Raw genomic sequence first — 15,229 nt, 5'->3', positions numbered from 1 at the left:
ACAAATTACTAAGGGAGTTAACCTCCGTACAAATGATTTATACGAAAACGAACCTTATGTAAATGGAAACGCCTTAATATCTCTAAACGAGTCCGTTGTGGCTTAGAAGCTTCTACAAATCTGTTAGAGCTACCCCTCAGTACACAGTACAGGAAGCATCCTCTACTTGTAATCCTACGGATGTACGTGTTGCATACGACAGATATCATCATCGCCGTTCGAGTAGCAGTAGACACCGTATTTTGGATGGACTTTCCAGTCAAACGTACTGACAAACCGTACCCTCTTTATGTGGTGTTCCGTCTTTAGTTTTGGCCGCAGCAAGAGTATTCCCGGGCCCCCTATTTCTGTTTTGCAAAGAGCATTGTGTCAGGTTTCGTCACCGGGTGACTGCCCTTCTCTGCAAACATCGTGTCACTCGTGCGGAATAATTACAGTAATACATGGTGAAGTAGGGCGAGGTGGGAAGTGTAAGTTCCTCACAGTCCTTCCGATTATTTGGACGAGTTCGCTCACATTACACGTTCTACATTTGACAGCGAACCTCCCGCTAGCAGGTTGCCTGCGTTTGACCTAAAGGAGCTTAGGAGTTGTTTCCTTTCATGCGCCTGAGCGACCACACGTGTAACCGTAGGGGCAAACATCTTGCTTAGGTCACGCAAATGGATGTGAGATATGCTGCGCAGATATCCGACAAATTGCGTTCTTCCGTCGGAAATCACTCGTAGTCGACACTCGTCTGCCCCTCTCGTGGCTGAGAATTGTCTGTTGTCATTTGTAGAATCTGAGAGCGGCGTGTGGGCCGCAGAAAAGAAAACTTAGACCCCGTCGTGTGTCTGATGGAGCAACCGACAGAGGGCAGTACTACTTTTCGAGAAGAGCGGCTTTCCATTAACAAAACACGCGCATCTTTAACAGCATTACCACGTCTCGGCGCGACGCCTCCAATAGCCCGCATGTCCCCCTACACCAGCAATTCTTCTCTCCCTGACTGCCCCCGTTGTTCTTGTCGACTTTCGCGAAGGAGCTGCAGCTCGACACCGGGAAGAAGCAGGGGCGTTTGCCTTAAACCGGCAACATGAAACGCCTCGCTGGGAGGCCCCTCCGAACCTCCTAACCCACCGGTTTCGCCGCCAAGCGACGGGTCAGAGGAGGTTCCACCTCTTGACAAAAAACACCAAAAAAACCTCGCTCCACTCATCACACGACTGGAGGCGGACGCGGCTCTGCCTCCCGCCGCAGTCCATAGTCCTACGCGCCTTGCGCGAGAACTCCCGCGCTCTCGGCCCCCAATTTCCAAATCTTCTTCACTGACATCAATGTCACGCACGCCAAAGTAGCCCACCCGACCAGAGTCACTACTGTCTCCGTCCAAACTTCCGCTACGGCGGGAATGCCGGCCTCCGGTAGGGCTACCGTTTCCGCGACTTCCGTCCAAGTTGTCGTCTGAATTGCTGTCGGGAGACTCACCGCCGCTTGCCTGCCTCGAATCTGACTCCAATTCTGGAGATAGAAGCGGCCCTACCGACTCTCTGGAAAACAGCATGCACGCACAGCGATTCGAGAGAATCTGCCTCCAAAAGGGTGAAGCAGATCGGGGACGGCCATCCCTCCTCACCCCAGTTGTGGCTGCAGCGCGCGCATTTAATTGACGCTGACAGAGAGACCGGCCGAAAACACTCTGGTTCACCTCCCCGTTCTCGGCTAAGTTTTTCTCCACGAACCACGCGCCAACGTAGCAAGTTCACTCAAAGCCACACTTATTTCGCCGGACGTCTTGGACGTTACCCTTGAAAAGAGAAACATCTGATGTTCCGGTTTCTCGCCACGAAAACGAGAAATGTGGAAACATACAGTCGGAATTGCCCTCGCATACTTCGAGACACGCGGCACTGCTTGGCGAATCTGGTGCGATCGGTGGTTGTCTGAAGTCTGAATCACGAACGGGCTTCCTCCACAGAACGACTTGAGAAGACAGTACCTTTTGAAGTTTCAGTAAATAAAAGCGAACTTATTGAATCTTAGTTATACTGTTGAGCCGTTCTAGTAAGGGCGCGAGGTCCAGTACCCTCGCGACTGACTCACCTTCTCTGTTTCACTGCAAGCCAGATAATTTGCAGCGTCACAATGTTGTAAGTGATAAAAAGCGAGAGAAGAAGAACCTCCAGGGGGTAGAGCGACGTCGTCGCAATGAGAATGAGGTCGAGCAGAAGGACCCCCAGAAGTAGTCCCGTATTGATGCAAGTGCACCTGAAGGGGAACGACACGCACGCAAAGCACTCGACGCATGCGGTGACGCCTTCAGGCCAAAAATGGTGACGCCTTCAGGCCAGAAATCCGCACCAAAAAGGAGAGAACGCAGTTTTCGGCGCGCCACATCTTTCCTCGCTGCCTTCGCTTGTTTCACTTTCTACCGTCTGCTCCGTTCTCTCCAACTCACATGCCAGAACAGAGTGGAGGATCGTCTGCGTCGTCATCGTCGTCTTGCAGCAGCCGCCCCAGGGATGCCAGCAGCTGCTCTTGAAGAGCAGAAGTCGTTCCACTGACTCCTCTTCCAGTTGATCCACTGTTCTGTCGACGCTGCGGCTGAAACGTCTCGTCCCCCTCCACTCCCGCACGACCTGACGAGAAGCAGATTCCGGAACGCGGCGAAACAAGAAATTCACGAGGTGCACCATAGACGTAGGAGAAAGATCCTCCACACAGATACTGCATACCATCGCTGCATGAACATACAGCCTGATGGCCACGAAATGCACCCTCTGTATCGAGAAAACAGAAACACTCACACACCTTAACCAGAAGACCTGACGGAGAGCCTCCCTTGAACGCTCATCACAAGAAAATCGACATGCATGGAGAACGGGGCAAACGAACAGCAAAACATCGGTACGCCTCAACAATGCACCACAATACACGCACCAAAGTTGCGTTGACAAAAAAAGTTCACGCTTCCCAAGCATACCTCAAGGAACTGAAGGCAAGAGCGTTTACTACCCTTTGACTCCAAATCCCCAAGCCTCCTGCAGAAGCCGTGAGGGAGTTGGATATGCTGTTTATAACACTGACTAGATATATGTTCAACTACAAAAATACGTCCAGTAATTACAGGAGAAATAGAAAAAAAACGGAACAGCCTCGGTGACGTCAGCTGCCTTGCTCGTGGTCTTTCCTTGCGCAAGTGAAAGCACCTCTCGCGGATTTGCATGCGGAGTGCCTTTGTGACGCCAAGTGCTACGTTTTGGAGGTGTCTCTGTTTATCCTCGTTTAATATCAAAAGCATTCGTTAACCCGATCCAAGACGTATCGCTTTGTTATGGTTTCGAGAGCACTCAGTACATCTACGGGTCCGTTCCAGGCACACCTGGTCCTTTATCAGTGTGCACTGAACAGTTTTATGTCGCAGATCATCTGCATATAACCAACCTCTACTTATCCTGTGACGCTTACAATTCATGGTCTACCTACGATGCCGGCTGTACGGAGGATACGGCAACTTCGGTGAACCACTTGGTGAACGGTAGACGGCGAGTCCCGGACAACGAGTTGATCCAAACGCGACAGCAGAGCCTCACGGAGAAACACCTGGGGTCGCTGCCATTTCCTTTGAAAAAATGAAAAAAAAACTCACCCGTTTTGCAAATGGAACAGCGATTAGGGTTCGGCGTTCGCTGGCCCAGCAACCGGGAGCGGAAAGCTGCAAGCTGCTGGCGTCTGCGGTAGATTGACCTGAGAGAAGACATCGCCGAGAAAGAGCGACGGTGGAATTTCCGAGTCCGGAGCAGACTCTGGAGTGCACCAGACCGAAAAGAACCACGGAAACACATCCAAGACCACAAACCTGAAAGCGCGATTAAAATATACACAAATATGGATCAAGACACCTTCAAACACACGTACCCACTTGTCTACCAGTAAATATATATATATATATATATACATATATATATATATATATATGAATATATGTAAACATGCAGAATGGGGACTGAAAGGCAACGCCTGTAATTCTTGGGAAGAGCGAACCCAGTTTCCTTGACTCGTTCTCAGAAGACTAGAAGTTTTCTGTGCAGGTTCTGAGTCTCCTCACGTCCTTCAGATTCTCGGACTGCGCGTGGACGCACTGCGGTGCTGGCAAAGAGACTGAACTAACCAGCATTTGCGATGAACAACAGCGAAGCACTGAGAGCAGCAGGGCAGGAGGTCGCCTGTGAGTTGGCCGTTCCGTCGACTTCTCTTCACTCCATCGAGGCAAATGAAACACATGCGTCTCCCTGCCTCTCCGGAAGCGGCGCTGCTGGACTCCTGTGACAGAGGCGTCTCTGTCTCGTCCACTGGCGCCGTCACATCTGCCATTCTACCCCAACACTTGACAAGACGCGAATCAAGTCGGAGAAGAAGAGGAAGCAGAGAAAGAAGAGACAGAGCTCGGAATGGACATGCACACGAAGGCTCCTCGCACTGGATATGGAACCAGTGCGCCCAGGTAACGACACCCGTATGACTACATAAAAGTACATATAGAGATGTATAGGTATAAATATATATATATATATATAAATATATGTACGTATGCGCTTGGATCATGTACAAGTGGCGGTGGGACTAGTCATACAGGGAAAGACCCTTCGTCTACCGTGAGGTGAAGGAGCAGAAACAACTAGAGAGGGTTGTGCGGTCCATGACCGCGAGTCGAAGAGAAAGGAGCACAGCCCGCGTCGCGCGTGGCAACTGGAGAAAAAAGGAAGGCGACATATCAAGGCGGAAACGAACGCAAACGCAACGGCCAACCTGAAATGTACGAGGGAACACCTTTAGGTCACCCTGTCACTTCCAGAAGCAGCATTCGCGTTCCCGGGGTACATCGAACTCAACCTGCTGTCTTCACCGACCGTATTCCCAAGCAGTTGACCGAACAAATGGCTTTTCATTGATCCCGAAGAAGCAGACTGAGAACGCCGCCCGCCGGCTAGTTCCACAAGAAGCGAAGCCGCCAGGATCTGGGATTTACAGCGTTCCCTCTTTCTCCTCAACCTGAGTTTCGCGACGAACGCAGCCACAAAGCTGTCAGGAGTGCCACACACATGCGCAGGACATGCCAGACACCAGCAAACAAGAAAAACTGCCTAAAGAAAGCAGCAGTTTATTAGAAAAGAGACTGAAGCGCGGCTGAAAGCAGCCCGGTTCCCGATGGGGCGACTCATCTCAAAGTCGCCACATCGACGAGGTAACTCTGCGATCAATAGTCTAACGAAAGACATAAAGTGTGAAGTGCAGCAAAGGGGACGCAACCATGGTGACAGCTTCAGAGTTGTGAGCTAACAAAAAGATGGAAAAGTGCAATCTGCTTCAAGAGAACGCTCGATCCTTTGCTACAGCGTTTCCAGTGCTGGAAACAGAGCTCCGAATGCATGCACGTTCACTACCCATCCAACCGGCCTTCCGAAGAAAACCGCGCTGGAGGTTTCGGAGAAAATCGAGGACGGGTGTCTTGATTTTACTGGCTTCTGTTGGAGGGTTTAGGTTTGTTTTCAAACTCAGCAAACTCGTTTTTCCTTTCGTTTTTTACGTGTGACACGTCAAGACTCTTCTGTGCCAGTCGTCTGCTACCACTGTAGCGTCTGGGGTATTCGCTGGAGGTTCGTGCCACACAGAGTATGCGCTTTTCTGTGCGCAGGTTGCCGGTGGAACGCTCATAACGAAGGAACTGTTCTGGGTTGTCGCCTCAAAAGTGGATTCTTGCCTGCCTGGACTGTTCTGCCGCGTGAAAGTAGGTTTTTAGCGGCTACCCACCGTACGTCTGTTCCTGCGCGCCAAAGATGTCTGCTGCGGCACCCGACCGAGTGCGTTGCCTGCACTTGCTGATAAAGCACAACGAATCAAGAAACCCGGTCTCTCGCCGGACGAACCAACCGGTGACGAAGTCGAAGGACCAGGCTTGGGACGAACTATCCGTCCTGAAGTCCAGCGTTCGCCAGGAAAACTTTGCGCAGCTTGCGAATCAGTACAGCGACTGCGGTTCCTTTCAGAAAGGCGGGGATCTCGGGTTTTTCACCCGAGGAATGATGCAGAAACCTTTTGAAGACGCTTCCTTCGCGCTTCAAGTTGGGGAAATCAGCGATATTATTGATACCGACTCCGGGTTGCATCTCATCTACAGAATTGCGTAGATTGTGTGGCGTCTCGGAAATCGCTGTTTCGAATTGGCTCTACTAGGGGGTGACCACGTGGTGCCAGAGTGGAACTACGGTAGAAATTGCTGTTGCGAATCTGTGTATTCCGTATTGGTGAGCTGGATAGTTGCGTTGTAAAGTTCACTTCGCAACCGCAGCGTATCCTCGCTTAGCAAAACGGGCAGCAGAGGAGGCGTTGACGTTGCAGTTTCGTTGACCCGCGAGAGGGTAGCTCGTTGCATTGGGGAGAACCAGGCGGTACCCATCGAGGATAGAGTTCGTTTGTTCGATACAGGCGTTCCGACGGCATTGAGGGGACTGAGACCCCTCCGGTTTTCTACCGTAAACAGCTTGCACATCCAGGGTCGCTTGCGTTTTTCCTCATGCACCTGAAGCGCGGCACACAGGCCATTACTCTATTGTTTTTTCATTTTTTCACAATGGAGACTGGCGGCGGTGACTGCGTCTCTCGCGGGGCAGGCCAAGACCTCGTTGCCGTCGTTTTCGAGGTTCACGGTCGGGTGCAAGGAGTTTTTTTCCGCGTTCACACTCAAGAACATGCCCAACACCTAGGACTTACCGGGTGGGTTCAGAACATGCCGGGGGGCACTGTGAAGGGGGAGGCTGAAGGCCCAAGTGCCCAAGTTGAGAAAATGCTTCACTGGCTGCGACATGTAGGCAGTCCACAAAGCCGGATCGACCAACTGGACATTCTTGAGAAGAAGTCGATAGCGCAGCGAAACTATTCGTCGTTCGAAATAATTCGAAAGAAGCGTGCGTGATGTCGATGCAGCGTCTCAAACGAGAGAGACCTCCGTCTTCTTGTGTGCTAATGCTTCCATGTGTACAAAGAGTCCAGGAAACGCTTTTGGCAACACAAACAAAGAATGTGTGCGACACACCTTGCACAGTGTGCACTCTCCTGGCGCCACGTGTGATGGCGAACCGGGAAGCAACAGTGGAAACAGCCACTGCCTGCGCCTGAGATGGCACTTGCATGCATTTTTGCCAGATGGAGAAGCGGACTAATTGCACAGCGTGATCACGAAAGAGCCTCACGCAGACATGGAAATTTCCTAAAGGACTGGAACACCACCGCAGTGTGGAAACAAGCACCAGGCGCCATAAAGTACAAGAGGCAGACCTCCTGTCACCCGGTGACAGTTTATGCCTTGGTTCCATAAATCTGCACAGTGAAGGGAGAAGGTTTGGACAGCGACGATCAGGGCACTCAAGATGCCTTAGACCATGCCTCCGGTACACGAGTCCACCGTCGATTTGAAAACCAACACTTATAAAAGGCTGTACGAATTGGTGTAGTCCCTTTAGCTTTTTCCTTCGTGATGTTGGTCTGAACAAAAGAAATGAAACAGATCAGTTTCTCAGACACTGCCCTTGGCAGTTTTGTTCGGGTTCAGCTGAACGTGCACATTCAGAAGCGGATAGGGATTGCGTTGCCGCATTCCGGACTTGGCCACTCCTCAAGTACTAGCTTGACAGTTATAAATCCTGAGGCTAGTGGCTGGTAACTGGAGGATTTGCTGTTCTTGATATTAGCAGTATCCTTAGCTGCACGGTTCTTCCCTTGACTTTTGTTTCAGGGAGTTCCCCTCTACACTCGACCCATGGAAGGCTAGTGCGCGTTCCATGTCTCTAATTGTACCAGACTGCCTTTGCTGTTCGTGGAAGCAGTTCGTCAGCAGGCACCCCTTCGGGCGACGAAGCAGCGACTGTCCTGAGTTTAGAGTTGTGTGCTAGTCTCTGGCGTGAGTCTAGGAACATTCAGACAAGACGGACTGCTCCCGCACAGGGTGTTTTCCATTCCTTCGGCGGCGCGTGGATACTCTCTGTAGTCATGTTGTATCTGAGACGTCTACTTTCCGCCTCGCATGTCCGGCGCCTCTGATGTACCATTGTCCCTGTTGGCTCTTGGAAATGCGTATGCACACTCCTTGCCGAATTGCATACGTCTGCACGGCAAAGTCTCTTTTTCGGATTTTCTTGGAACCCTTTGTAGTTTTTTCGCCGCTCTCCGGCACACAGGATATCGCCCTCTTTCTCGAGGTCTACAGACTAAAGAAGTCATACTTCCAGACGCGCTGATCGAAATACAGGCGGAAGTATACAATTGGAGGTGAGGTCTACGGGTCTCAAATTGTTCCGCAAGACTTTCTCGTATCTAGAGATACACACGAACCTGCGCGAAGATGACCGCACGACTGGGACATCCCGAGTGGGCATTTTCTGATCCTACACTAGCATCTGAGTAGTAGTTTTCTTTCGCTGTTAATACGCGTGATAACACGAATCCAAATATTACTCGTAGAACGTGATCAATGTGGAGTAACCTTGATGCCGTACGATCTTGAAATCCTTTGACTGACAGTTCACAAACGCGGCACCCATTGGCACGCACCCTGGTGTAAACATTTCCCACGAAGCATTGCCTTCATATAGACGCACTCTGTGTGTCGAGAGACACACGGCGACACACAACACCGATGTTGCGTACTGACCTCAGGTCACACAAGAACTGACCATTGATTGAACTGATTGCATCGATCCCACTCTTTCTCTGTGCACCCGTGGAGAAAAGGTTCCATTCCGAACACACAAACAGACCTACGCACGAATTTGTGTACGAAGCTCTACACTTGAAAAGAGAACTGTTTCCCGCGGATTGCAGAGACCCCTCCGTGTCTTTGTGCGGGCGCACATGCCAGACCGACGTGTGTGCCACCGCAGCTTCAGTCCAAAAGGGTGTGCACACAAAAACACACAGAATGCAAACATGTACGCACGCGAGACACGCCCGTATCTCAGTGAAGCGAGGACGAACTCCGAACTGTACATACACCCGGCAAGCTGTGGAGTACGCTGTCGAGCTCGGAAACTGACAGGCAGCAACTGCGTTTAAAGCAAGTGCTTTTTCTCCATGTCGCGGAAGCGCTTCCACACAAAAAGCGCAAAAGCAAGCAGAACGAGAATCATCCCGATGGTCATGAAAAACGAAAAGTGCTCCTTTGCTGCAATCGTCGCCTCCAGCTCCCGCGCCCGGTTAGCCAACTCCCTGAGCTCTGGCGCGACAGCTCCCGCCGAACCTGCACAAGACGCAGAAAGACTCGAAACCAGCAAGCTGCATGAAAAGCGATCGACGACGACGAAAGTGGAAACACGAAAAAGGCATGCACATGCGAACACCGCAAGAAAGCGTTCCCCGTCGGACAGGGTGTGCAGGGTGTGAATCGAGAGGGTTTGGAAACAAGTGGAATCCTCGACTTTAAACGGATCTCCACACACGCCACTTTCACCGCTTCTCCTCCCTCTCTCGCTTCTGGCTGCTCGCGTCAGCTTACATGAGCTCCAAAACAGACCTCACGGAAAAACGCATCCTCACTAACCGTCGTCGGGTGTGCATGCCACCCACGTATCTTTTCCAGGAGACAGCAATGCATCGCTTCGGAGACGCGAAGTACATGCAACGCCAACACAGCTCAGAGTCCGGAAATGCGGACGACCACTCCCTGTGTTTGTTTCACGCAATTCACTGCGTCTCCGACCCGAACAGATCGCGGTTTCGCTGTCTCTCTGTCTTGCGTCTTCCTCTATTCTTCGCTCACCTGTGGACCTGGCAGCCTCAACTTTCTGTTGAAGCGTGTGAAGAGAGTCTCGGTGAATTTGGGAATGCTGCGCCAGCAAATTTTTCAATCCATGGAGCTCGGTCCTGACCGTGTGCAGCGCATGCTCCGCACCCCCGCCTGCCTTAGAGTCCGCCCCGCTCTTGGCCAAACTAGGAGTGGCTTGGAGATGGCTGATAATTTCCTTCTTCATTTCCCTCAGCTCTGTCGACAGCCGAGTCACATGAGAAAACAAAGAGTTGATCGTTCGCTGCATCGCTTGCTCCCTGAACACACTCAGAGAACAGAGAAAGCACGACGGAGAGCTTCCAACCTCTTCTCAGACGACTGCGTCGCCGTCCTTGTGTTCCTCGCTCTTTGTCCTCGCTCTTTGGGCTTTCTCTCCTAAGTGCCGTCGTCCCTGGCATTCACTTCCTTCTTGGCGTCTACCTCCATTTCCTTTCCTTGCTCTTTCGTCCAAGTCGGTTTCTTACGCCTACCCCCCTGCAGCTGTTTTTTCCCCTGTTCTTCCCCCACTCGCCTTCTCTCTACTCATCCGCTCCTCTTCCTGCCTTCTCTTTCCTTCCCCGCCACGTCCCCTCCCTTTGCGTCCGCGACGGCTGCTCCCTCAGCGTACCTGGGCGTTTGCTCGGCGATATGTTTGTACATCATTCGGGTGAGATGTTTGAGGGCGTCTGCGAGAGCTTTGTCGTCTCTGTGGACCGAGTGCGCTTTGAGCATGTCGTCGACAGGGATGTCTGTCAGTTCCTGCGCCACTGCCGCGTCGTCTTCCCCTCGCACACTCAGGTCCAAGTTCCAGACTTTCACGAAGTAGAGAACGACGAGGTCAGCGATGCCGCCCCCCTGTTTCTCCACCCCCGCCGACGGAGGCACCAGCGAGGACGCTTCAGGTCCGTTGTACGCCGTGAAACCCAAGAAACCACCAGCCTTCAAGCGAACATCTTTCAAGTGGAAACAAGTCAGCCACGCGCCGCCACTGCTCGTTCGAATCTCGCCGACGACGCCCCCCGGCCCCGCTGCAAGTTTAAACACTGCCGGCTGCACACACACAGAGAGAAAACCTGAAAAGTGGAGTGGAAAAACCGCGAGAAAAAGCCGAGACAAAGGCGCGCTGCTGGACAAAAAAAGCCACAGCACGTACGAGAGGCGACGAGACAGCGCGCGACGCAGCGACCACGGAGAGAGAACAACGACCAGAGAGAACAAAAAAGATGAGGACGAACCAGGCAAAGAAGAAACGGAGAGAACGGGGGGAAGAGGGTCGAGGAAACGTGGTTGCACAGCTTGTGTCGAGGCGGTCGACAAGAGTCACTCGGCAAAAAGAAACACTTCAGAAAAAACGCACGCAGACAACGCGCTGATAACGCGTGCGAACGCGTGCAGGGTCATCGGGTCGTCTCCTTTTAGGGACCCACAAACTCCGAAGGGCAAAAGGATATTTTCCCTGGTCACGAAACAGATTGATCTACATGTGTATGTCTGTCTGTCTGTCTGTGTCCCAGTTCAGGTGCGCGCTCTGGGAACGTCAGCGTAGCTTGAACCTCTCCTTGTTCCTCGTTTGTTTCTGCCGGCCTACACTCTCTCATCCACTCTCTCTCACTTATCCGTTCGCCCCGTCCTCCTCTCTCCGCGTCTTCTCGCTTCCCCTCTCGCGCTCGGCTCCCCGTTCCCGTCCACCTTCGGTTGGCTCCGACGCACCTCGGGTAGGTTTCGGTACTTGTAGAAGACGCCAGCGGGGAGAGGAATGTCTCTAGAGGCGTCGAGCACTCGGTTGCCGTACTCGTTGTAAAAGATGGAGATGGAGGGCCGGAGTTGTCCGTATCGATCGAACATCTTGAAGAACACACCGAGGCCTCTGGGTCGGTTCTTGTACCCGAAGAGCGTCCACTCTTTCTCTTCTTCGACCGACTTTGGAAAGACCTTGGCGTACTCGTCGTAGACGTACCACAAAGCGAAGCCCTCTGGCTTCCCCACCAAGTGCGTCACCTCCCCCGGTCTCGGCGCGCGCCCGGCCGCGATGTCCATGTACGCCGCGTCATCGCCGTAGACTCCAAATCCAAACTGAATCTCGAAGTTGCTCGTCTTCAGCGGCCTTCGGTGCCAGAACTGTCCTGTGCGATTCGAAACCGCCGGCGTGAGAACGAGGTAGCTCTCGGCCGGCACCGTCGCCATCGCCACATCCCAGTCACCTGCGCGCCGACGAGCGAGCAAAAAAAAGGAACGCAAAAACGCGCGGCCAACGGAAGTGTAGCTGAAGCTTAAAGGAGTCGTCGAGAGAACAAACGAACGCGTGGAAAGACACCCTACGCGATAAGCACCCCCGAGAGATGAGGCGCCTTGGATGAAGGAGTATGTGTACTCATGGCAGACACAAACACTCAGAGACAACAGAATCCGAGAAATAACGCTGCTGCACTCACTCACTTGTCTTCTGACTGGTGGGGCCTACAGAAGATGTCCATCTCTCGCGCTACCCACACACACACTCACAGATCTATATACATACATATATATACATATACATACATACATATATATACATACATATATATACATATATATCAATATACATATATATATATATATATATATATGCATATATATATATATATATACGTATACACATATGTAAATAGAAGTATATGCATATCTGTGTATTTACGGTTTACGGTTGCGATTGCGTCGGTTCTCGGTGAAGACCCCGTCTATGCACATCAACGAAAGGGAACAGATACACCGACCCTTGCGTTTTTTTGCAGCTGTGTCTGCAGGCGCCACTGACGAACCGCGTCTTACTCTGAATCGCTTCGAAGTCGAGAGGCGCAGCCCAGGAGTGCCTCGACAGTTCGACGGATCCGACGGTCTCTTGCCAGAGCGGCTGGCCTCTCTCTTTCCGCCGCGCAGCGCTAGAGTCTCCGGGGGCGGCGACCGGCGGGACGAGGGGAGCACCTTCCTCCGCGGCGGGAGGAGAGACGTAGGCGCCTCCATGAGCCTGGGCGTCACCAGTCTGCGGAGCGTAAGGCGCCTCTCCAGCTCGTCCGCCAGACTGATAACTCGAAGCGAGATTCTGCACTGACGACGGAGGAGCCTCTCGATATCTCCCCTGCTCGTTCGGAGGAACGTAGCTCTCGGCGCCAACAGGAGGAGAAGGGGGCGAGGGAGGAGAAGGAGGAGAGGGTGGAGACGCTTGATATGACGCCTCGTAGTTTGTCTGGGGCGCAGGGGGTGTTTGAGAGGCAGTCACGGAAAGGAAGAAGAGCGCAAGAGGAGACAGGAGGAGACAGCTCGCGAGAGTGAACGCAGAGACGGCAGAGATCCCGGATCGAGGAAGAGAGACGGTTCCCTGCGCCATTGTGAAGGGGGAGGAGGTCACGAGCACGAGAAGAACGCGAGAGACGTCGCAGGGGAACGAAGAGAGGAACGAGGGCACAAAGAGGAAAGCGAGACGGAAGAGCGGATCCGTTTATCGAGAAATCACGTTGAAAAAAAAAAACGCAAAAAACGCTGGGGAAGGCGAGACACCGCGTTGAACACCGCTGTCCTTGGAACGTCTTTTTCTCTCTCCACGTCTAGACTGTGTCGCGCCCTCTCAACCGCGGGAGTCTCGGATTCCTGTTCACTCTTCGCCTCGGTCACAGACACACACACGAGCTGTTTTCTCTGCAGAGGAGGCGAGTTCGACTTTGAAACGGAGCACTCGAAGAAAGCCGCTTTCGAAAGACGTCGACTTGCTCTTCCCTCTCTTCTCTTCTGTCTGCGCTCCCGCAGCGCTCTCCACTGATCGCCTTCTGCAGCCTTCGTCACGTCGACGAACGACAGCAAACACAGGCAGAAGAAACCAGAGAGAATATCAGAGGAAAATATAGAGAACAAGAGAGAGAAGAGCAAAAGAGACAAGAACAAAAGAGAGAAGAACAAAAAGAGAAGAAGAGAGAGAGAAGAGAGAAGAAACAGAGAATGAAAAGAGAGAGAAGAAAAAGAGAGAAGAACAAGAGAGAGGAAACGAGAGACGTCACGCGCCTGTGAGAGGAGGCAGGAGGGAAGCGAGAGTTGAGGACGGGGAATCAGACGTTCGACGGGTGGAGGAGGTCGAACGACTTTGTGTTCTTGGTCGAAAATGGAGTCACCGAGTGCAGGGAGCTTGAGTCACGCCAACATTGGAGTCTCGGCGCCGAAACCAGCGGTGCGTCGTTTTTCTCGGTATCAGCTTGCAAGAGAGCAGGCCGCTGCTCTCTGCGAGAGGAGAGGAAAGACTCCCAGGACCGACGGTTCTGTCCTGAAGCGAAAAAGTCGTCAGTGCAGTGAAGTTTTCCCGAGGAGTTGACTGCCTCTCCGGCGCGCCTGCTGCTGCAACTGTTTGCGTTGTGTCTCCGTCAAAAGACACAAAAATCATTTCCTTTCGCAGCTGTCTTTTTGGCGCGTCTCGAGCGTGTGCGGCGACGAGGGGGTCACCACAAAAAAGGGAGAAATCCGAAAAAAAAAGCTACTTTGGAGGGCATCTCTCCCACGGTGGCCCTCGGGTCTCTGGCGCTGACTCAAAAAAAGCCTCTTGCGACAGGTTCGAAAAATCAGCGACTCTCCGGGGGACTTCCTGCCGCTGCCGCAAAAGAGACTCGCGGCATCACGCATGTGTCTTCTTCGAGCAGGTAGAGAAGAGATCAGCGACTTTTTCGCAGAGGGTCGGCGGTTATGCAGCTCGCGGAATTGTCGAGTTCAGGCCTGAAAACCAGGAAAGCGCGCGCGGAGAACTCGAAAAAAACGCAAATCCATCCGCTCTTTTCTCTGTGAGACGGCCTCTCCAGTCGGTCGCCTCCGAGAAAGATCGGATCCCAGGGACCAGCGTGTCTCCCCTGGCGTGAGTTGAGTTTCCACCGTCGGCGTTTCTGCGAGGAAGCGAAAAAGCTCGAGAGCGAGAAAAAGAAGCGCGCGACCGAATTCTCGTCTTCCAGAGTCAACGTGAAGGCGTCTTTCTAAGATACGCGAGTCTCAGCGCTTCACCAAGGACTCTGGAGGCCCCGCAGAAACCGTGCCCTCGAAGGCAACGAAGGAAAAGGCCGACGAGACTTGTTTCAGGGGAGCTGCTTCTCTCAGTGTGCGACGACCCCCAGCGTCTCGGCCGTGAACCGACAGCTTCTGCAGTTTTCGAGCTCGTCTGCCCTCCACGATTCGCGAGAAAGCAGAGAACGCCTGGAGGAATGCGACTTTTTGTCGAGCGCAAAGGCTAGTGTCGGCGCCCTGCGTCCGTCAGAAAGAAGACAGGGGAGGGGGGCAAGAGTGCGAAGTCTGGGGTGAGGAGCAACGTCGATGCGAGTTTACTCGAGCAGCATGCGGAGTGTCAGCTAGGCTGGCTGCCAGGCTGCTTTCTCCCGCCTTTTTGCGGCGCATGCCGACGGAGAAAAGACGTCTGGATCAAAGAGA

General features: G+C 52.8%; 4 protein-coding genes across 4 annotated transcripts; 2 read left to right on the top strand and 2 right to left on the bottom strand.

Moving 5' to 3' along the window:
* Positions 1-803: 803 nt before the first annotated feature.
* TGME49_258920 (hypothetical protein) lies at positions 804-4,721 on the bottom strand. Its single transcript, XM_002365065.1, has 5 exons — positions 4,154-4,721; positions 3,632-3,729; positions 2,441-2,621; positions 2,086-2,250; positions 804-1,532 (listed from the first exon to the last, which is right to left on the bottom strand). Exons 1-5 carry the CDS (start codon positions 4,585-4,587, stop codon positions 965-967), a joined length of 1,446 nt encoding a protein of 481 aa, XP_002365106.1. The 5' UTR covers positions 4,588-4,721; the 3' UTR covers positions 804-964.
* A 1,098-nt stretch (positions 4,722-5,819) lies between these two features.
* TGME49_258930 (peptidylprolyl isomerase) lies at positions 5,820-6,170 on the top strand (the record flags this gene model as incomplete). The annotated part of the gene is made up of 1 exon (XM_002365066.1): positions 5,820-6,170. The coding sequence occupies one exon, from the start codon at positions 5,820-5,822 to the stop codon at positions 6,168-6,170; it is 351 nt and encodes a 116-aa protein (XP_002365107.1).
* A 443-nt stretch (positions 6,171-6,613) lies between these two features.
* On the top strand, positions 6,614-6,955 carry TGME49_258940 (acylphosphatase family protein; the record flags this gene model as incomplete). Its single annotated transcript, XM_002365067.1, has 1 exon — positions 6,614-6,955. The coding sequence occupies one exon, from the start codon at positions 6,614-6,616 to the stop codon at positions 6,953-6,955; it is 342 nt and encodes a 113-aa protein (XP_002365108.1).
* A 1,655-nt stretch (positions 6,956-8,610) lies between these two features.
* Positions 8,611-13,163, bottom strand: TGME49_258950 (lectin family protein; the record flags this gene model as incomplete). Its single annotated transcript, XM_002365068.2, has 5 exons — positions 8,611-9,274; positions 9,794-10,077; positions 10,428-10,849; positions 11,510-12,000; positions 12,608-13,163. 5 exons carry the CDS (start codon positions 13,161-13,163, stop codon positions 9,087-9,089), a joined length of 1,941 nt encoding a protein of 646 aa, XP_002365109.2. The 3' UTR covers positions 8,611-9,086.
* Positions 13,164-15,229: the final 2,066 nt, after the last annotated feature.

Source organism: Toxoplasma gondii, chromosome VIIb (genome assembly GCF_000006565.2).
Source record: "Toxoplasma gondii ME49 chromosome VIIb, whole genome shotgun sequence".
Lineage (NCBI taxonomy): Eukaryota > Apicomplexa > Conoidasida > Eucoccidiorida > Sarcocystidae > Toxoplasma > Toxoplasma gondii.
The sequence above is the reverse complement of the archived record's forward strand: the minus strand, read 5'-3'. Positions and strand labels throughout refer to the sequence as shown.